General features: G+C 42.8%; 1 protein-coding gene, 1 long non-coding RNA gene, 1 other non-coding gene and 1 pseudogene across 3 annotated transcripts in view; all 4 read right to left on the reverse strand.

Annotated features, from left to right (window-relative positions):
- LOC128627321 (uncharacterized) overlaps window positions 1-2020 on the reverse strand; it is a 31298-nt gene extending 29278 nt beyond the window's left edge. Inside the window, exon 1 of the long non-coding RNA XR_008391483.1 lies at window positions 1672-2020. This is a non-coding gene — a long non-coding RNA (uncharacterized LOC128627321). The remainder of the gene's footprint in view (window positions 1-1671) is intronic.
- A 3985-nt stretch (window positions 2021-6005) lies between these two features.
- LOC119059884 (60S acidic ribosomal protein P0-like) lies at window positions 6006-9175 on the reverse strand (annotated as a pseudogene).
- On the reverse strand, window positions 8353-8456 carry LOC119059912 (U6 spliceosomal RNA). The gene has a single exon (XR_005084494.2). It is a non-coding gene; the product is annotated as a U6 spliceosomal RNA (small nuclear RNA).
- A 5346-nt stretch (window positions 9176-14521) lies between the features above and the next one.
- On the reverse strand, window positions 14522-15045 carry LOC128627318 (ubiquitin-conjugating enzyme E2 L3-like). The gene is made up of 2 exons (XM_053664535.1): window positions 14997-15045; window positions 14522-14718 (listed from the first exon to the last, which is right to left on the reverse strand). The coding sequence occupies exons 1-2, from the start codon at window positions 15043-15045 to the stop codon at window positions 14522-14524; spliced, it is 246 nt and encodes an 81-aa protein (XP_053520510.1).
- Between the last annotated feature and the right edge of the window lie 7800 nt (window positions 15046-22845).

Here is a 22845-nt window from a genome sequence, read left to right on the forward strand (position 1 = left end):
GATACAGAAAAATGAAAGTTGTCCCCACTCTCAGGGCGTTTACAGACTCATGGAGAGATGAGACACAGACACACAAAACAGCCTCGGACAGCTGGTCATTACATGGAAAGATGGTTGGTACGGACAACAACACACCCATGGTGAGCGGGCATTCTAGGCAGTGGGGAGTTTGTCAAGAGTTGGGATCTGAGGAAGGCTGCCTCCACCTGAAGATGAGACATTGATTAGCTGTAATGAGCAGCTTTGAAGAGGCAGGTGGAAGGGAAGGGAAGGGAGAGATGACCCAGATAGGGAAGGTGGATGACGGTGCTGAACGCGGAAGACATACAGTTTAGTCCGGGGGCCCCTGAGAAAGTTAGCCCCATACAAACAGAAGGTGAGTTTGTCAGGGAAAGGTCAGATGAAGAAGAGCCTTGGAGTTTCCTGAAAGCTAGACAGAAGTACAACGTTGATGCGTCTGGTATGGAGGAGGGGTATGTGGCAGAATCGGTGCAGAGTGTCATTCGTCTGGCTGGTGTAGTTCATGAGATGAAGAGGGTTTATCCATCTACGTGTGGCTAATAGGTCAGGGGCGATTTCAGATGTGAAGAGCAGGTCACGGGGAAGTCGGCCCTAGGCCTTGGGAAGGAATGGCACACCAGGACTCACAATAAACACAAAGGTCAAGTCCAGACCTCGTTCCTGTGGTTCATTGTCCTGTTCCTGCCTAGAACAGTGCCCAGTGCAGAGGGATTCCTGAGAAGTATTTATTGAATGAGAGCTAGATCAAGTCTAATTTTGCAAAATTTCTGTACATAGTTCAGCAAATCTTTATTCCTTCTCTAGGCCTCAGTATTACCTCCCTATGTTGGAGTTATTTTTTCAAGTGCGTTTCATGGTCCTTTAGGGCCTGGTCAAGCCAGGAGGTCATGTGAGTCTCAAGAGCTAATAATCCTGAGCCTCACTGAGGATTAACTCTGGGGGTGGATGACTTGAGATCCCAGCTAGTCACCTGGCAGCAGCTTCTTGCCTCCCATCCCTCGTTGCCTGTGTCTGAGCCTCTCTAGGGTGGTAAAAGGAGATCTCCTGAAATCATCAATAATTACTGCTGGAAGCAGCTTACACAACAGCACATATGCTCTTGTCGTTAGACAGATGAACTGATCAGGCCTGAAGGGAGATTCCAACCACCTGGCTCCCTAGTGTCAGCTCAGAGTCCAGCCTCATTTATGCAAGAATTTACTGAGTATTACTGAGTGTGTGCTACGGGTCAGGCACTGTGTCAGTGCTGGAGATGCAGCAGTGAACAAACAGAAAAAACCGCAGAGGTGGGAGACCAGTAGCCAACGAGATACAGTGGATGGTGAGAGGTGACAAGGAAAAGGCGGGGGGAGAGAATAAAGGCTGTAGAGAGGGGGGGTCAAGTAAGGCCTCAGTGAGAACATGACTTCAGAGCAAAGCACCAAACAGGAAGTTGGAGGGAGCATGAGGCTTCTAGGCACCGAGTGACGCATGGTCCCAGCAACAGGAGTGGGCCTGGCATATTCCAGAAACAGAGTGGTGTGACAGAAGAGTAAGAGGAAATGGGGCCTGAGGGATAAAGGGACCAACTGAAGGGTCTCTCAGGCTGTTGTGAAGCCTTTGGTTTTGGTTCTTCCCACTCGCTGCCTGTAGCCTAATTCATGACCCTACCTTTTCCTGTTGACTCTCAAGGGCACTGGGACTTCTGTGGGCAGAGCGGAGAATGCAGCCATCAACAGGGTTCTCCAAAGCACACAGCAGTGGTGTGGGCAGTTGCCTGGGCCACCTGTGCTAAGCTGACAGGACAGAGTGACCTCCGATTTCAGGATAAGGAGAAAAAGCACAGAGGCAAAGCCAAATCAGTTAATATGTAGATTCTGCAAAATACCAGAGGAGAGCAAGTATTATAGCTGAAGCCAGTAAAAGGGCAGAGTCAGAATTCAGCAGCATTCCTGCCTTGGCTGAGTGAGAAGTAGAACCAGTTATGTTTATGTAGAAGAGCCTGGCAAACAGCAATGCCCTAATGGCAATCCATTTTATTAATTCAGGCTTGTAACGTCTAGTGTTCCATGCTTTTTGCCAGTGCTCCATGCTCACCTGCCAAACTTCTTCTCTAACTAGTTTGCCAGGGATGAGGGTGAATGCCAGGCCCCTGAGTGGGCAGCTGAGGCAACTGGTTGATTATCACCATAGTTTTAGAACAAGCTTCTGCCTTCCAGGGCCCCCACCCTCCAGAAGAAGCTGTTCGGCACCTTGGAGTAGAGCCTGGGAGGCAGATGTATTTCCCAGGGCATAGCAGCTTCTCTTGGTGATGAGGCCTCTCTTCTCTGTGGGTGGCCTGAGAATGGTCTGGATAAAGCCAGAATCCAGGGCCAGAACACTGTCAGAGTTTGTTCAAATTGGACTTGAACTCTGGTTCTGGCAGTGATCCTCAGCTATGTGCCCCTCTCACTCCCCCAAGGGGGCCCAGTTCAGAAGTTAAAGCCAACTCAATTTCACAATCACTTATTTTCTAGCTGCCAGGCACTATCTGTTGCAGGGGATACTAAGATTGAAAAATCATGAATCTTCTCTTCAGGGATTTTCAATCTATTATATATGTGGTGGTGGTGATGGTGGTAGGTGAGTGTGTGTGCATATACATTAATCCACACATGCTTGTGAGGGGGGCAGCCTGAGATATTAATAGGAAGAATCCTGAACTAGAGTGAGGTGGTCTCATCCCAAGTCACTGTGGACCTTTGGGTCTTCTTGGAGTCTTGGCTTCCATTGCTGTACAGCAGCAATAGTGAAGCTTGCTTGATCTGCATTAGAGAGAGGATCAGATGGGGCAATGTCATAAATGGCAGACCTCGCAACACACGGAGAGCATTGTATACTCATGAATGTTCATACCGTGCATGTGATAGAAATGAAGCTATTACCATGAGCCAAGAAGACCACACTACAATCCAAGAAGGGGCACCAATGGGAGCAGAACCCCCTGAAAAGGATGCAGGGTGTCATTTCAAATGCACCTCTATACGTGGGTATACTGGCTGATGGAGAGCTATGCGCTGCCCAGACCCCTAAAGTCCCAGCCCTCCAGAGTCCTCTTAGCTCTCCAAAAGAGCAAGAATGTCCTCCCCAATTCTCAGGAAGCTATCTCTCCCCAGGTCAAGGCCATCATTATTGTCAGCTATAGACATTATTGAGCATGTACTAAGAGTGAGGCATAGGGGCCACAAGGAGAGCTAACATTTATGAAGTATCCGGTATTATGTACACAACATCATGCAAACATTTTACAGTCACTACTTCACTTTATTGTTGAGTATAACTCTGAAAGATAGGAATGGTCATCTTCATTTTACAGAATAATAATAATTAATATTTATTAAATGCTTACAAAGTATTTAACACATACTAATTCATTGAATCCTCACACTAGCCTTGTGAGGCTAGTACTATTATTATTTATCCCTGCTTTTTGGAAGAGAAAGCTGAAGCAAACGGAGGTTAATTTTCCTGAGATTACTAGTATGTAGTTGTAGCCAACTGACTGCTTTTGCTCTGATTAATTCCCTGACTTTCCTAACCTTTGTGCTATATCACAGAGGAGGACTACATTTCCCAGGCTCCCCTACCCTCTGGCTTCCAGACTGATTCAACCAACTGGAAGCACCAGTGAAAGCTTAGAGAAGCCTGAGTATTTCTCCTTATCTTTCTCTCTCTCTTCCTCTCTTCTTCTCTCCTTCCTGGGGTGTCTCTGGCAACAGCTATGTCTCCTACTTGGCTCCAGTAACTGTCTTGCAGGCCTCCCCCCGTGGTCCCAGCTCCCATCAGGCTGCCTGAGTAAAGTTCTAAGTCCCACCACATGAGTCCTACCCCGTAATATTACCTCCTCCTCCACCAGTTGCATCCCCCTTATAATAGCTTCCTGTTCTTGCATTAGGTTTCTTAGTCCTTTTGTCTCATGTCACTAGTTCCCTGTGTTGGATCCCCTCTGCTTGAAAGACACAGAAGACTCCATTTTCCTGGGTGGACCTTGCTGACATGCAGATAAAATTATTGTAGAGTTCCAAGTCTTGATCTTCTCAGATGAGAAAATACACTCAGTTTTACTTTGGGTTGTAAAACTAATGAAGCACAAAAAAAAAGTTAAGAAAAATTGGGAAAGTAAAGAAAAATGAGGCCTGGCTGGTGTAGCTCAGTGGATTGAGCACTGGGCTGTGAACCAAAAGGTCACCAGTGTGCTTCCTGGTCAGGGCACATGTCACCAAGGTTGCGGGCCTGGTCCCCAGTTGGGAGCATGGGAGAGGCAACCGGTCAATGTATGTCTCACACCTCAGTGCTTCTCCCTGTCTCTTTCTTCCCCTCTCTCTGAAAATGAGAATAAATAGAACCTTTTTTAAAAAGAAAAATGAGAAAATATCCTTTTTAGATATCAAAACAGACCTTGGAGCTTTAGTAATAAAAACAGTGTGAAACAGACACAGAATCAATGGGACAAATCAGTGGAACAGAATACAATCTAGAAATAGCTGAAGAATAAAAGTACACTTTACCTGTTAGAGGGGACACTTCAAATAAATAGGGAAATGCTACTAGAGGGATTGCTTGATCCATCAATTTGGGGAACCCTAAAATAAATTCCAGATAGATTGAGGAGTTAAACCATATTGAAAGTGCTAAAATCAAATACATAACTTCTTTTCCCCCCTAAATCTTGGGGTTAGAAAAGCTCTTTCCAAGCAAGACTGAGAATACAAAAACCATAAAAGGACAAAGCTGACAGGTTTATAATTTATGTAACAATTTAAAATTTCAGTATGGAAAAGAACTCAAAGCTCTGAATAATTCCTTGCTTAGCTGGTTTTGTTTGTGATCTCCAGAGTGCTCTGAAAATAGGGAGGGACGCTGGGACTGGATTTCTTGTGTGCTTTTCTTATTCCTTGAATACAGACACTGTACATTTCTAGCCGTTCACTCAGCTCAAGTCACAAGGAACCAACTCACAAAGGTGGGGATATCCTGCCTTCTTCCTCATGGGTGGTTTTCATTGTGTCCTTAAGGTACAAAAATGAGAAAAGCTCAAACCGACGGTGTTTGGGAAGTGGAGATGAAGAGGACAGGAACTCTGTACACTTTTCAAGGAAAGCTACCCACTTGGCCCACTTCTTTGCTCACAACTGCCTGGGAGAGAGCAAGGGGGATGGAACAGAGGACAATCCCAACGACTGGGAGGCTGGCATCCCGAGCAGTGTGGGAGGGGAGATGTCACCCAGAGCCCAGAGCGGGACCACCAGCAGACACTCAGTTCTTTATCAGTCTGTTAATGAGTGTGAGGCTTTTCCTCTTATGGAAAACTTTAAGCATAGAATGTCTTGACTTATATTCCTCCAATAGTACAGACTGGGTCCCCATTTAAATAATTTTGTTTCTCATTTCAGTGTCTTATTTTACATTAATTTTTTTCTGTCATAGTTTTTTTTGTATTATTTAAATGTAAAAAGTAAAATACGTTCAAATATTAGAGGTTTCTAGCCCAATTCCTAACTGGATATTTTGCCCCCATCTCAAAACACTGGACTTTTTTGTCCAAATGTACTTTGTCTGAAGATTGTTACTCTTGTGAACTTATTTAATGAAACCGTTCAAATAAATAAGCATTGTTTGTATGTGTGTGTGTGGGGGGGAATTGGGGGAAAAATGTAGTAGATCTATCCAAAGAATATTTACAATGCTTTTACAAAAGAAAAAAGAGAAAGAAAAAAGAAGGAAGGAAGGAGGAAGGAAGGAAGGAAGGGAGGGAGGGAGGGAGGGAGGGAGGAAGGAAGGAAGGAAGGAAGGAAGGAAGGAAGGAAGGAAGGAAGGAAGGAAGGAAGGAAGGAAGGAAGGAAGGAAGGAAGAATGGAAGGAAGGAAGGGAACCAGTTCCAGGACATATGTGTAATATGGTCTTTTCTTTGTAAAAACTAAAAAGAAACGCACACCTGACGTGTGTGTGTTAAAAGGATGCCTGACTAGCAGTCTCTAGTTATCCACTGGGGAGTGGGAGTAAAGAGACTTTTTTAATTTTTATATATTTCTGTATCCCTTTTTCTTTAAGAAGCATATGCTACTATGTAATTTTTTAAAATTTTTTATTTATTCGTAGAGTGAGGGGAAGGGAGGTAGAAAGAGAGGGAGAGAAACATCAATCGGTTGCCTCTCATTAAGCACTCTGACCACACCACAACCAGGGACTGAACCTGAAACCCAGGCACGTGCCCTGACTCAGAGTCGAACTGGTGACCCTTCACCTTGCAGGTGATGCCCAACCAACTGATCCACACCAGTTAGGGTCCCACTATGTAATTTTTATTCTAATGAGAAAATGTAAGCAAAGCTAGCAAGGCGCAGGGAATCCGAGGTGCCTCATGACTCCAAGCTCATCTGGTCACGGAGCAGATGGGAGTCTGGTGGTGGCAATGACTGCTGAGCAATGGGGAGTATGAGAAGGAAGAATAAAGGCCTCGAGGCAGCGCGGGGATGGCCGGCAGGGTTGGAGTCCTGGAGGTGAGTGGAAGGCTGAGCAGGAAACAGGTGTGGAAGGGCAAGGCACTGAAACTTGCTCCCGAGGGGATGGGAAGTTGTTGCTTTGAGGAGAACAATCCAGATGGCAGTTCCCGAAGTGTGGTTCAGACAACCCAAGTTCTGAAGACCCGTCCACGGCGTTTGTGAAGTTAAAACTATTTTCATAACAATACTAAGATATTATTTGCCTTCCTTACTCTCATGATATCCTGAGTATGTTGTAGAGTTTTCCAGAGGCTACAAACATCATCAATGTTTGAACATTGTTTTTGTTTCCTTTGTAAGAGAAGTTAGCCTTTACACAAATAAAGCTGGCTGAGCTGGTTGCTTTTTGGTGATTAGTCAAAGAGACCAAGTCCCATATTCTCGTCTGGCTCCTCCAACTCTTCTTTGCTTCAGCCTTGGCTAAGGCTGGGGCTGGGGCAGCAGCAGGAGCAGCAGTAGTGGCAGCGGCCACTGCAGCAGACAAGAAGGCCTTGACCTTTCAGCAAGTAGAAAGGTGTAATCAGTCTCCACAGACAAAGCCAGGACCTGCTTGTACCCTCTGATGATAGAACAGGGTCCTGAGGCAACACTTGCAACATATGTCTTCAGACATATGTTGACAACATTGCAGTCACCCTCCAGGAAGCAGGAATGCAGAGTTTCCTCTGTGATGTCAAGCATTTCTGGGTTGTAGATGCTGCCATTGTCAAATGCCTGAAGGACAGTCAGCCCCAAGGGAAGGGGAGCGATGTTCAGCATGCTCAGCAGTGTGGTTTCACTGGCTCCCGCTTTGTCTCCAGTCCTAATCAGCTGCACATCACTCATCACTCAGGATTTCAGTGGTGCCCTGGAGATTTTAGTGGTGATGCCTAAAGCCTGGGAGGAGGAGGTCTTCTCGGGCCCCAGACCGTGTTCTGGGCTGGCACAGTGACTTTACACAGGGCAGGGGCACCACACGGGCGGGCAGCTGGCACTTTATTGGCCAGCAGCATTGTGGGATCAACAGACATGGCCCTTCCCTGTCCCATGACTGAGGGCTGGTCAGACGGCCCCTGGCCAGAAGGAATGTGTATTGTTTTGGGAATGGATTATAACGTCCTCCTTAAATCCTCTTGGGAGCAGCTTCTTGTCCTGTGACTGCTTCTTGACCTTTTCTTTACACTGAGGTATGTAGTTTAGAGTCACAGGCAGGACACGTGCCTGGTTTGTCTGGGACCCTTTATAAGGAGCGTCAGACTAGAGGAGGTGTGGTCTCTCTCACACCAACTCACTGCCATCAATGCACTCCCCTGTAATGTGAGTAATAAATGGTATGCCCACATCTTCTAGTCCTCCGGGTGGTGTTTGTTTTTTTTTTTTTTTTTCAGAATATCACAAACACTTAACCAGCTCCCTGGTTTGAGTTTGGAGCTCCTATGCTACAAGCATGTCCCTCATCTCAGTGAGGTCCTCCCTGGTGGACACAAAGCCCACCTCCCCCAAGATATGAGGGAAGAGTTTCTCCAGAGCTGGGTTGGCATCACGGTGTTCTTGCCAGCAGCACCACAGCCGTCCCAGGAGGGCCGTGCAGGGCTGCTGCATCTGCTCAGAGCCCACATTGTCTGCCCCCACAGTAGAGCACTTCAGATAATCATCTAGAAGTTTGGATCATAAGGAAGCAGTTGGACTTCCAGGTCACCCTGGTTCCCTGGGCACCATGGTGGCACATCGGGGATTGCCATGCGGGGTTTAAAGATCACGTCACTCTCATAAGGATACCTGGCTAGAGGAGGGCCTGTAATGGTTTTTCTAATGAGTTAATAAATATTTTTAAAATTTCTCATGCTTAATTTTTTGCATGTCCTCCTTGCACAGGGGCCATGCTGATCTTCTCTGTATCATTCCTATTTTAGTACATGTGCTGCCAAAGCGAACAGCCTCATGCTTCATATTTTAATGCAGTAATATTGGTAGGTATAATCTACATAAACAAAACTCTTTGGGGTACTTAATAATTTTTAGAGTATAAAGTGATCCTGACCCCCAAAACTTTGAGAACCGCTCATCTGGAGAGAATAGTAACACAAGTTACTATTGGGAGTGGGAGTGAAGCGGAAAGGGGCAGTGGTAGGCAGCTATGGAGATTTCCAAGCCAAGTGACTAAGGTGACACCTGTCTTCTTTTTGCTACTTATAGTAAAATGCAAGAGAAGAGGGGTAAATTGAGGAAAAGACTGTTAAACAAAAAGGAACTAGGACTTGGCGCTTTTACAAATGCTCAGCCTGTCCAGAGGCAGAAGATGCTAAAAGAAAGAAATGGCTTCTGAGAAAAGTTGAAATCCAAGGTGCAATTCAAACAGCGACCTAAAGAGCAGCAAATGGTGTGACTATGAGTCTTTTGTTAGGACCTCAGAAATATAAATGGCAGTACTACCTCACAGTAGCAGAAAGGGACACAAAGGACCTTTTAAAGGATGCATGTTTTACAGATTCTCTCAGTCAAACAATAGGACCTCCAAGAAATTTAAGGGCATTGTTTGCTGTCTCAGCAGGAGGCCAAGGAGAAGGGCTTATCTCACAGAGATTTGTGGGTGTAACTTTTGTCCAATGGGGTGAACCCCAATGAGAACCACATGAGACCCACTAAGTTTCTGTGAGAATGATATCAGCAAAAAACAGTGCCAAGCAGGACTGAAAGGGACAGAGACAGTACAAACTAAAGAAAGGCCGTTGGACATCCCAAATTCTAATGCCAGGAAAAAGGCTGAGAAATCTACTCATCTACAAACACATGTGCTAACTTTCGTAAAAAAGAAAGGCCCAGCTGGCAAAACCTAGAACCATGGACAATTATTCTGAGTTCTTGAGACCTAATTAAGTAACTTCCAACATTTGCCTGGTTGGGTTTTGGAACTGCTGTGAACCTTTGTGGGACTCCTTTATGGCTCCCACTTTCCTCATTTTGAAAAGGAATGTCTACAGCATTTATCCTACGCCTGTTCCACTAGTGTATATGGTGTGTGTCACGGGTAGGCAGATGCTCTGTTCATTTTCACAGGCCCACAGATTGAGAGGAAGTGCTCTCAAAGAACTGTACCAGGGGCCTGATCAACACTGGCCTTAATTTAAATAATGAAACTCTGGATATGTAACTAACACTGCAATGGGACGCAGCTTTTGTGAAGTTGCCAGTCCCCGACAACCATTGCTTTACTTTCCGTCCCTGTGAATTCAACTACTCTAGGGATTTCATACACATGGAATCATATAATATTTGTCCTTTTGTGACTGGCTTATTTCACTTAGCCAAATGTCTTCAAAGTTTGTCCAGGGTATAACACGTGTCAAAATTTCCTTCCTTTTTCAGGCTGAATGATATTCCAGTGTGGTCATGTACCACATCTCGTTTATCCATCCATCCACTGCTGGACACTGGGGTAGCTTCGACTGTCGGGCTATTATGAATAATGCTGCTGTGATCGTGGGTGTATGAGTAACTCTTTATTAAGCCTCTGCTTTAAATTCTTTTGGGTGCATACCCCAAAATATTTGTTGTTTTAAGCCACTAAATCTGGGGGTAATTTGTTACATAGCAATAGATGACTAATAGAGGAGTAGATTTGAGAGCTATCACAAACAGAAACTTCTTTTTCCCCCATTCTATCATGAAAATTTCCTATGTACAGAGAAGTTGGAAGAACTTTACAGCAAACATCCATATACCATGGCATAGATTAAACTATTAGTAATTTGCTATATTTACTTTTAAATTAGGTTAAATAAAACACAATTCCTGTTTTTATTAATTAAAAATGATATAATCTGGGCAAATATCATATGGTTCAACCTTACATCTTTCTATATTTTTTTCTGCACCACTTGAAAATATAATGCAGACTTCATGATATTCACCTCTAAATACTTAAGCATCTCCTAAAGATCAAGATATTCTTCTGTATACATAAACATTATTATTGCATCTAAGAAAATTAATCTAATATCAGCTAAGAAATTTCCATAAAATCTAATATGCATATTCCAAAATCAGATTTCTCTGGCAGTCCCTACAATGTGTTCTGCAGCTTACTTTCTGAACGAGGAAATATGGTTCATACCTTGCATGTGGTTCGGTCTCACACACATTACTTGTAGTAGGGTTCTCAGCCCTGTGTCCATGGTCTTCAGGGGATCTCTGAGAGCCCTGATCACTAATATACAATTGTGTGTTTGCATGTGTGTGTGCACATGCTTGTATATGTTGGTGAATAGATGTGCTTTTTGAGGGGAAGAGAATCCAAAGAGTTCATTAGATTCTTGGATGAGACACCAAAGGTGGAGAATGAGTGATGTAAAAGTAGCAGCTAATTGACTTAAAGAGAAAAGCAAATAAAACAACATGACTGAGCAACAGTCCACCGGGAGGCTGGCTTTGTGTGAACTAGCATGGCTTTAGATGTGTGATGTACTCTCTTTGTCTCTAATTTGGGAATAATAACATTGTTCTGTCCACCATGGTGGGATGGTACATGTGAAAATTTTTTGCAGCTCAGAGATGGCTCAGAGACCATCAAAATCTATGTCAATGTTAGTTTCTAAAATTATAGGGAATTCAAGTTTCTAAGACCTTTGCACTCTGACCTCTACCCTTGCTGCAGCGAGAAGAGAAAGTTTGAAGTCATATGCTGGTGTTTTTCATTTCTCCTTCTAGTCACACTCTGGGTGATGGAACCTGGACAGAAGACAAGGCCTGGGCTCATCTCTTGGTTGATGCAATACCTGCACTTCACACAGGGTTGCTCTTGCATTGGCTGGCTGAGGGCCTGCCTGGCAGCTTGGTGAGACTCCTGCCTAGAAAGGGACTGGAATGGGAGTAGCCCAAGACTTGTTACTTACTCCCAATGGAGCCCTTTCCCAGGGACTCAAGTTCCCTCTGTTCCCATAGGTGCTTGTACAAATTACATCAATACCCTTCCCATGGGAAATGGTAATCTTGTTTTTCTTTGCATTTTCCAGAGGCCCCGAAGTACTGAGTATTTAGAAGGAAATTTGTGCCCAGGCCAGGCTGGTTGTGATGAAGGGTCTAGAATCAGGATCCAGCCTTCTTTGGCCAACTATTTCAAATAAGTAAGGTAAGAATGATGAATGTCCTGTGGCCATGACACTGGAGTCTTCCCCTGATAAGGATTGCGGTTGAGGAAAAAAAAGCTGTAAAACCACAGCGATCTCTATTTTAATGAAAACACCTTCTGTATTGATAATAAGCTTAGGGAGATTTAGGTGGGTAAATTCCTAATAACACTCCCTCTAAGTTCTATGCCAGCTTTTGTTCTCAAATGCCAGGTGTGGATTTCCCAGAGTAGTATGTTTATGAAATGCGGCAAGTTTAAACATAACCATTTTCCTGTTGCTCACCTCTGAATTCTGACTTGTGTTTTCAAAATGGTTAAGATTTTTTAAAGGTGTTAATGAATCTTTCAGTAGCTTTCTATTTAATAGCTATGAACTTAACCAAGCTGTTGGATCCTTCTAAAACCTTAAGCTCTCTGGGAGTCAGTGAGAAGATGACGTCCAGCAGATGCGGGTTTGGATTAGCTGGTGACCTAATAGTTGGTGAGCTACTTAACATCTCTGAGCCTTGGTGTCCTCACTTGTAAAAGGGGAACTCAAAAATCCGTTCAACAAATGCATTCTGAATGTGTACCACATCCAGGCACTGTCTGAGGCACCAAGGAAACAAGGATAAACAAGAAAGACACGCTCCTTGCTCTCTTGAATGTATCACAAACTACGGGTACTGAACAAAAGATCACATAATTAGGTAGTTAATTCCAGTTGTGCTCATAGCATCTACCTAAGCGGATGTTGTGAGGATTAAAAGAGTCAGGCAAATTAAAAACTGATGACATAATAATATTTCTTAGTTTTGCTAACAGTCCTGATTTGTATAAATATGTATGAGGTATTAGCCTCCCCAATTGTTTGCAAATACAGTTGACCCTTGAACGAGGGTTTGAATTGCGGGGTCACTTGATACATGAATTTTTTAAATAAATATGTACAGTACTGTAAATGTATTTTCTACTCCTTATTATTTTTAATAACATTTTATTTTCCCTAGATTATTATAAGAATACAGGATATAATACATATAAACACACAAAATATGTGTTAATCAGCTGTGTATGTCATTAGTAAGGCTTCTGGTCAATGGGAGGTTGTTAGTAGTTAAGTTTTCAGGGAGTCAAAATTTGTACATGGGTTTCCAATACCCCTAGTCCCTACACTGTCCAAGGGCCAACTGTATTTAAGTGGTTAGAAGTAGCAACTATTATGTGACTTAGAAGTGTTTTCCCTTATAGTGAATGGGAGGCAAGCATTCCTCTTTATGCTGGGGACATGATCTTCCCAGCCTGAGGAAAGAAGCTGAACCTGTTGCTAACTGCTCTTAGGAGGAACAGTGCAGCATTAACATTGACCAGACCCACGATGCCAAGCCTGTGAGCCCTGAGCCCCAGTGGGGCGGAGGGTGTGGGCCCAAAGTTTTGTGAAGGGTCTGTGAATCATGATGTGCACCAATCATTGTCCACAGAATGAAAACGTGTTTTACCCATATGCGGGCATTGCTGTAATCTATGTGGATGCCAATGTGATTAATGCAGTATAGAATCCTTTGAGTGAATTAATGGTCTTACATTAGATCATTAAATATTTCTCAATAAAATCTTACCCTGCCTCTTCCTGGCTTGAACATTTAACAGCTCCTCACTGCTCTGAAGAAAGTGCAAATTCCCTCCCAGGAACTGCAAGATCTGCTGACTTCTCTTGGCACCTGCGCCACCCCACCCTTGTCTACACACCAAGCTCTGACACGAAGGCTCCTCCAGGCCATGGCTTAGAGTCCTTGCACTAACACAATACCTCTTCTGGCACGAATAAATCCAGAGCTCCAGAGCGGGTAGAGATGCTGTCAGAAGAGCTCAAACAGGAGGCATTGGCTAGAAATAAATGACAGATATTTACTCAGGAGTTTTAGGATTTGCCAATCAAAAACAGTACAGGTGCCCTGGCTGATGTGGCTCACTTGGCTGGAGTATTGACTGTAAACCGAAAGGTCACAGGTTTGATTCTGGCCAGGGCATGTGCCTAGGTTGCAGATTCAGTCCCCCCCCGCTGGGGCGTGGATGAGAGGTAACTGCTTGATGTTTCTCTCTCTCATTAATGTTTCTTTCCCTCTCTCTCCCTCCTTTCCTCTCTTTCTAAAGTCAATAAACATGTCCCCGGGAGAGGGAAAAAAATCTGTTACAATTAAAAAAAAAACAAACCCACCACGGGTAATACCGGGGGTGTTTCCAAGAAGAAAGAAAAGTTTGAGAGGGTTTTTTGTTTTTGTTTTTTGAGGATAAATTCTAAGGTCAGTTTTTATTTCTGCTAAAAAAAAGGCAGTCGAAATGATATAAAACACATGTAAAAGGCATTATGGAGTGAGCTTCAAGTGGAGCTTGCTCTGCAAAAAGCTATGAGTCCAAAGGGAGAGGGAAGACTGTCTTGTTCCTGGGCTGGGCTGGCCTGGCCAGGTGCTTTGAAAGAAGAGGCCAGCAGGGTACCAGTAACCCCAGACCCGTGCTGGCTACGCTGAGTCCTGCCAATTCCAACCTGCAAACGCAAACGGTCAAAGCATGCTGAGGGAGGGCTGAGGTGGGGTTGCTGCACGGGGCAGTTGGAGAGCAAGCTCCATGGCACATTCGGATGGAACTTGCTGACAGGTGACCATGGAATTTCAAATGGACGTTCTGGCTTTAGTGTTGTCTGCAGTGACCAGCACATCTTGTAAAATGGCTGCAGGGAGAAGCACCAATCTTTGGCCTCAGGAGCCTCTCTTATAAGAAATTCCTCGAATAAGATCAGTGTCCTCTGGCTGGCAGGCCATCCCCTGGGGTGGCCACAGACCTGATATTGCAGTTTTTTCGCAAGCCGGCCAGGCCAGGCCAGGCTGGAGTTCAGTCACAGACCATAGATATCAGGTTGCCATTTAATCAATGTTATTAAATTCTTACAGAAGTTTTTATGGTCTTTAGAGTATTCTTCAGCTAGGTCAACCCGAAGTGGGTGCTCGGGTTTGGGGTCGTTCACCAGTGCTATGACAGACTGGATTACTTGGTCAGTTTTGCTTGCTGGCTTCCAGTTTTCAGCACTAATTACTGAAAAATTAATTATTTTCAGACGTGCCCCTTTTCGTGGGTGTTAGGATGACAGATCTTTGTTTTTTGGTTTTTGGGTGTTTTTTTTTTTCAGATCTTTGTTTTAAATGTGATCTTTGGTGGTTTGAGTGGGTACTCTACTGGTAGGCTGATTTTGATTCTGAGGGGCCCCTTATCATATGGAGGGGGCCCTTATCATATGTCGGGAACAATAAGCGCTTGCCAAATCAATAAAGTAGCTTCACCCACCTGGATGTTATGGAAGTTTTGCACTTTACATTTGCAGATTTCTTCAAGCTCCTTCATCAGCCTCCTGCTGGCTGCCATCTTGGGTCTGGTGTTGCTGCCTTTCCCAGTTTGAGAGTTTTTGTAGTAAAAAGAACACATTTGAGAAAAGTCTGTCCTGCATTCTTAGCCTGCTATTGGCTCAGGATGGTGATCTTCCAGGTGACCAGTGGTCTGCATAATAGATGCCAGGTAGTCTGCAGAATGCAGCATTCTTTCTTAAGCACATCAAGTGGTAATCTATAAGAGATATATACATCAGCAGCACATGAACATTTTTTCTTAGGTTCTTCAGAGGTTTATCTATGCAGTTTAAGTACATCCAGGCACTGAGGCACAAGTGAGAAATCCAAATGTTTAAGTTGCTAGGCTAGGTAAAGCAAGAATAGTTTTCTTTTGCTTCAGCCTACTTGACTTTAATAATTTAGCAGCTTGGCCATAGTGACTCCTTTTTATTTCTTTACTCTTTCCCTCAATATCGACTCTTCCTCCTGGCATCATGCCATTCGAGGTAGGCGTGGGTTCACCTGGGCACGCGACCAGCAATTCTCACCTTCATCCTCACTTAGACGACCTCTCCCAGGCTCTCATTCTACTCCCTCTCTGCCTCTTTCCCTCTGGGAGCCGTCAAGGTGCAGGCACAATGAATATGGAAGACATGTACAAAAAATACAAATACAAGTACAAATGTTAAAATTTAAAAAAGACATACATAAGTACAAAAGATGAATACTTGACATTCCTACAGTAGAAAACACAATCAATTGAACAGAAAAAAATATATTCACAGATGTTACAGAAAAAAACTTTTCCAAGATAAAGATTTGAATCTACAGAAGGAAAGGACAGACCATAACCCATGGAAAAAATGATACAGATTGATTATAGCAAGGATTGTTAATTTTTCTCCATATTCATCCTCTCTTCTTCCATAATACTAGAATATGGTTAACTGGATATGTGGCCACTCAGAATGAAGACTGTATTTCCCAGTTTTCTTTGCAGTTAGATAGGGTCTTCTGACCAAGTTCTGTCTAAGGGATATGAGCCAAAGATTACTATATGCAACTTCTGGGAATATCATTAAAGGGAAGAACTGCTATGCCCTTCCCTTTTTCTTTTCCCCTTCCTGTTGGTTAGCAAATGCATCTTCGTCTATGTGGACAAGGACAGCATCTTCGGGATGGTAGAGCAGCAACATGGAAAGAGCCTGAACCCTCGACAGTTTCACTAGAACATTGTTGCAGCATCAGTTTATATCATTAAATGATAAACAAATACATTTCTGTCTTTCAAAGCCACTATTTTTTTGGTTTCTGTCTGAATTTATATCCCAAATAACGTACTGATTTGGGTAGATTTTGGTGAAGTTGCTGAAATCTGAGAAAAGAATTTTAAGTGTGTCCAAGTAGAAGAAGCAAGTCTTGTACAAGAAATCAATGTCAGTTAGCCTTAGCAAACCCCAAAGCAACACTCAGCGTCAGAAGGCAAGGAGTAAGGCCCTGAAAGATCTGTGGAGCAATATCTAGAGCAGCGATTTTCAAGTGGTGTGCCATAAGAATTTTTAAACCATGCCACACCTGACTAATTTAGTCAGGGGCACTGACCTCTTTTTCCTCATATTGTCAAATAAAAAAATGACAACGGCCAACACAACAATAGCTATTGAGTGTGACTGAATCAAAATTATACCTATTGTTTTGTCAGACCAGCAAATAATGTATTTTTTGGTGCGCCACAGAACTAATTAGTAATTAGTTTATGTGTGCCATGAGATTAAAAAGGTTGAAAATTGTGGGTCTAGAGTAAACGTCAAAGGAATAATGTCTAGAAAGATATGACCCAAGAATTTTTACCCAACCTGCACTTTAAGTATAAAGACACAGACCCTTTGAAACATGCAAAACCCATGAGACCTATGTGAAAAAAACACTACTTGATGAGAAATCCCCCCAATAAAGGAATGGCTCCAAAAATAGGAATTAAGTCATGGTAAAAAAACACCAGATCCAATTTAAAACAGAACCAACCAGACAGCCGTGGGAATTGTGATAAAATAATGGAATATAAATATTATGAACCTTTCCCATGTCAAAATGATACAATCAACAAAATTAGAAGGAGGACGCCACAGGAGAGGAAATTAAGGAAAGTGTGTGAAATTTCTTCATGATTCTTGGCTGGAAGTGAATAGATATTGTCGAAAGATGAAACATGTTGTTTTTAAAACTGACTCAAAACTTTCAGTGTTATCCTTTTTTCTTAATTTTAAAGGGTTATTTTTAGGAAGCTGTATTTCTTGGCATCAAGAAATATTTCCTGAGCCCCAACCAGCATGGCTCATTGGTTGAGCATCATCCTGCAAAGCAAAAGGTCACCAGTTGACTCCCAGTCAGGGCACATGCCTGGATTGTGGGCCTGGTCCCCAGCTGAGGCATATATAAGAAGCAACCAACCAATGGGAGGGAGGAAGGAGACTGGGTGGGGGGGTGGGGTGGGATGGGAGAAATAGATTTAAAAAATGTACTTGAAAAGTAACTAAATAAAATTTAATTAAAAAAATAAATAAAATAAATAAATAAAGTTCTCCAAAAAAAAAAAAAAGAAGCAACCAACCAATGTTTCTCTCACACATTGATGTTTCTCTCCTGCTCTTTCTCCCTCCCTTCCCATTTTTCCAAAAATAAATAAGTAACATCTTTTATTAAAAAATAAAATGTTTTCTAAAGTTTAAGAATTTCTTCAAGTTTTTCCTTCTGATAAATGTCATGCTTTTGTTTAAAAGAAAAGTGTGATCCCTTTTTGTGTAATGATATATGTAGGTATTTCCATTCTCTATAAAATGATTTCTCTTTCTTACCTATACACACTTTTTTCATTCTCATTCTTACCTGTGTATTTGCATATAGAAATATCTGGAATGAATGTCCCTAAATGTCAACAGTGAATTGTCTCTAAGTGGTGGAGTTGGAATCAAATTTATTTTTGTTTTTTATTTTTCTTCTTGACAATTTTCTACATGCTTCAAATTTGGATAATAGAGTAAAAGTTCAATAACCAAGCATAGATTACTCTCAAAACATGCAAAATTATTAAATTTTTCTGGATCATTAGACTTCCTGGTATCAGTCTTGCTATTCCAGGATATCATGATTTCACAAATATATTTGTAATGCACTTCATTAATTTGTTCTTTGCCTTAAGAATATAATGATTTAGACTTCCGGCCAAGATGGAAGTGTGGGTAGACATACTGTTCCTCCTTACACAACCAAAATTAAGGACAACAAAATTTTAGAAACAAAAAAGCACCCAGAACTGACAGAAAATTTAACTGTATGGAAGTCCAACAGCAATTCATCCAGACTGGTAAAAGGGGCGAGGTCATTGGCCAGCAAAGAGGGGTCACAGCAGAAAAAAGCAGTGGCTTGCAGACCCAAGCATGCAGGCAGCAGCTGACAGACCCCAGGCATGGGGTGGCAACAAGCAAACCCAGTGAGGCACACAAGGTGGCTGGCTGACCATGGTCACACATTTGTGCACAGATAGCAAAAACAAGCAGCAAGACAGACTGCACAACCCAGGGCCCCAGTGCCAGGAAATAAAGCCTAAAAGCACCAATTGGGAACACATGTGGGGGTTGAGGTGGCGGAGAAACTCCCAGCCTTAGAGGAAAATTTGTTGGAGAGACCCACAGGGTCCTAGAACTAACACAAGCCCACCCACCCAGGAACCAGCACCAGAAGGACCCAATTTGCTTGTGAGAAGCGGCAGAAGAAACTGAAATCCAAGAGAGAGTGGAGCAAGCACCATTGTTCTCTCTCTGACCCTACCCCCACATACAGCGTCACAACCCAGAGATGTGAGTTGCCCCGCCCTGGTGAACACCTTGGCTCCTCCCCTCATATGTAACAAGCACAACCAGACCCCCCCCCCAAAATGGCTCAAATGGAAGAACAGATCAAAGCCCCAGAGCCAATACGTCTAAGTGACCAAGAGATAGCCAACCTATCAGATGCACAGTTCAAAACACTGATGATCAGGATGCTCACAGAACTGGATGATTTTGGTTGCAAATTAGATGAAAAAATGAAGGCTACACTAAGTGAAATGAAGGAAAATCACAGAGAACCAATAGTGATGGAAAGGAAACTGGGACTCACATCAGTGAAGTAGACCAGAAGGAAGAAAGAAACAACCAAAAAGAAAAGAATGAAGAAACAAGAATTCAAAAAAATGAGGAGAGGCTTAGGAACCTCCAGGACATCTTTAAACGCTCCAACATTTGAATTATAGGGGTACCAGAAGGGGAAGAGAAACAGCAACAAGTGGAAAACTTATTTGAACAAATAATAAAGGAGAACTTCCTCAAGCTGGCAAAGGAAATAGGCTTCCAGGAAGTCCAGGAAGCTCAGAAAGTCCCAAAGAAGGTGGGTCAAAGAAGGAACACACCAAGGCACATCATAATTACATTAGCCAAGATTAAAATGAGGGAGAGAATCCTAGAAGCAGCAAGAGATAAGGGGACAGTCACCTATAAAGGAGTTACCATCAGACTGTCAGCTGATTTCTCAAAAGAGACCTCACAGGCAAGAAGGAGCTGGAAAGAAGTATTCCAAGTCATGAAATCCAAAAACCTACATCCAAGATTTTTCTATCCAGCAAAGCTTTCATTTAGAATGGAAGGGCAGATAAAGTCAAGTTCTCAGATAAGGTCAAGTTCAAGGAGTTCATCATTACCAAGCCCTTATTATATGAAGTGTTAAAGGGACTTATCTAAGAAAAAGAAAATAAAAAAGATGAACAGTGAAGGGACAGCAAACTCTCAGTTATTAACAACTATACCTAAAACAAAAGCAAACTAAGAGAACAGCTAGATCAGGAGCGGAGCCACAGAAATGGATATCATATGGAGGGTTAGCAACAGGGGAGTGGGAGGAAGAGCAGGGGGGAGAAGGTACAGAGAATAAGTAGCATAGATGGTAGGTAGAAAATAGACAGGGGGCAGGGTGAGAATAGTATGGGAAATGTAGAAGCTAAATTAGTTATGACACGTGGACATGAACTAAAGGGGGGATTGTGGGTGGGAGGAGGCATGCAGGGTAAAGGGGAATGAAGGGGGGAAATGGGATAACCGTAATAGCATAATCACAAAATATATTTAAAATAAAATTTTTAAAAGAATTTTAAAAACAAATATAACGATTTAGCCCTGGCTGGTGTAGCTCAGTGGATTGAGCGTGGGCCTGCGAACCAAAGGATCACGGTATCAATTCCCAGTCAGGGCACATTCCTGGACTGCAGGCCAGTTCCCAACAGGGGATGCATGAGAGGCAACCATACATTGATATTTCTCTCCCTCTCTCCTTCCCTACCCCTCTAAAGATAAATAAATGAAATCTTTAAAAAAAAGAATATAATGATTTAACTACTGTGTATACTAAAATAGTAAACTTTAGTTCAATTATGAACATAATTGACTCTAGTGAAAATACACTAATTCAATATTTGAAAATAGAATGTACAGTTCAGATTATAATTCAGTAGATTACAGTAGATGTACTACCTGTGCAGTTACTTTGAAAAGTGAAGTAATTCCTTACAGGAGGTTTGTGTGCAGCACAGCCTCTATCTTTGAAGAGGTATATTTATTAAAAATTTAATGAAACTATAACTTCAACTGAAATTTCCTTTTATTATCAGGAGCTTTTATGGCATGCGTAATCATGTAACTTAAATTTCTGTACTGTTCAAAACTTAACTAAAACAGCACCAGCCAGTGTGGCTCAGTTGGTTGGAGTGTCATCTTGCAAAGCGAAAGGTCACCATTTCCATCCCAGCCAGCGCACAGGCCTGGGTAGCAGGCTTGATCCTGGCTGGGACGCACGCAGGAGACGGCCAGTCGTGTTTCTCTCTCACATGGATGTCTGTCTCTCTCCCTTCCCTCCATTCTCTCAAATGAGAATAGAATAAACTTTAAAAAAAGAACTTAACCAAAATGGTTTACTCAATAATAAAAAGAAAAGTCATTTATTCACCTAGCTATTCAAAATACACCTTAAAACGACTGTGGTGGATGTTAATGGCTTAGTGGAATTCCATCCCATTAATTTACTTACAAATTCTTAATTGTTAGACAATCAGAAAATTTCTAAATTTTTGCTAATATAAACAGTTTGCTTACTTCCTAATTATTTCTCTGAGAAAGATTTCTAGAAGAATCACTGGGTCAAGGGAATGTATATATCCCCAAGTGTTTTTTTTTACGTTTATTGCCAAGTTGCCTTCCAGAAAGGCCTAGCCAGTTACACATTCCCACCTACAGTTCAGGAAAGAAAGTAATTACCTCCTCACATGCTCACTAGCACAATGTGCTATTCTAGGCCAGACGAACTCTGAATGTTCTCAGGTGCCTGAAGAAATGCCTTCACTATCTGGAGGCTTAGACTTTGATGTACACCGCTAGAGACTGGCTGGTGGGGGCAGGGCACTGGACCTTCTACAGAAGCTTTGGTGCAACCCAGAGTCTGCATGACCGTTCCCAAGTGGACAGGTTTAGTGCTGATTCCCATGTTTTGCCTTGCTACTCATTTCCTGTTTCCCCCAGATAGCTTCCCACAGTTGCTTCCTCTTAGGGCAGGACTGTGCCTGACCCCACACTGATTTTAAATGGCTCGGTTAATCTGTGCCCCTCACCCTAGGCATGAGGTCCATGAGGGCAGGAAGCACACCTGCCTTGTCCACCACTGAATTTCCAGTGCCAGACACGTGGTGGCACCTTGTTTAGGGAAGAGATAGGAGAGACTGAGAATCAGAAGCCACTGAGGGGTTGACTAGATCCCTCAGTGCCCGCTAGTTGTCTCTGCCTAATCCTCATTCTTCCACATCCAGCCCATGATTAGCCAATGTTTGTCTCTCAAAATCGTTCCCTTCTCGATATTCCCATGTGCTCCTCTGCCTACTTCAAGGTCTGCAACACTAATCACTTGAACAGTTAGCTCACCCCTTAGCCCATTGCTTTGCTTCCCATGTTTCTCTCTGGCTTAGTTAATTGCTTCTCTCATTTCATGTTTCTCTTTTGAACATAAAGATCTGATTGCATGATACCCCTGCTTACAAGCCTTCAAGGATTCTTGTTCATTCCAGAATCGCCAACTGCCTTCAGGGGAGTTTTCTGGGCTCTTCACCACATTATTTTGACCTTATCTTCTACCAGGACTCTGACAACCCTATGTAAAGACATGCAAAACTTATAAAAATGACCCTTGAAGAATCCACCTGTTTATGCTTCTCCTTGTGCATGCTCCTTCCTGCACCTGAAATGCTTTTGCCTCTGCTCTGAATTTCTGTTCTGTTTAAGGCCCAACTCAATGGTCACCTTCTCTGTGACTCTCACCCTGTGTCTCTAGACAAAACTCATTGCTACTTCATTTCTACTCCCATAGTCTTTGTTTGCATCTTTACAAAACATTTTTCTCTAATGGTATTATATTCTGTTGATCATTAGTGCCTTCTTAACATTTGTGAATTGCTCAAGGGCAGGATGTGTCATCATCTTTGTATTTCTTGGGCCCAGGAGCACTTGCCACATAGTGAGTGTTTGTAGCAGAAACTCCTAGTTGCTTACTTCAGCACTCATTCATGATCCCATTTGGGTACAGTGTACTCAGCTAAAAGATGACATTTCCCAGATTCCTTTGCACCTGGGTGTGTTCATGTGATTAAGTGCAGGATATTAAAATGTATGTGGAAGTATTATGTGGGACTTCCTGGAAGTCTCCCTCAAATAGAAAGGAAATACCCTTCTCGTTCTTCATCTCTATGCCCACTTAGCAAATGTGA

The sequence above is a fragment of the Artibeus jamaicensis genome, unplaced genomic scaffold (assembly GCF_021234435.1).
Source record: "Artibeus jamaicensis isolate MK-2021 breed Jamaican fruit bat unplaced genomic scaffold, CSHL_Jam_final contig_384, whole genome shotgun sequence".
NCBI classification, from domain to species: Eukaryota; Metazoa; Chordata; class Mammalia; order Chiroptera; family Phyllostomidae; genus Artibeus; species Artibeus jamaicensis.

Coding starts and splice junctions, on each gene's coding strand:
- LOC128627318 (XM_053664535.1), bottom strand. CDS start 15,045: ATGGCAGCCAGCAGGAGGCTGATGAAGGAGCTTGAAGAAATCTGCAAA. Junction 14,719..14,996: donor GCTTGAAGAAATCTGCAAAT/GTAAAGTGCAAA, acceptor TTAATTTTTCAG/TAATTAGTGCTGAAAACTGG.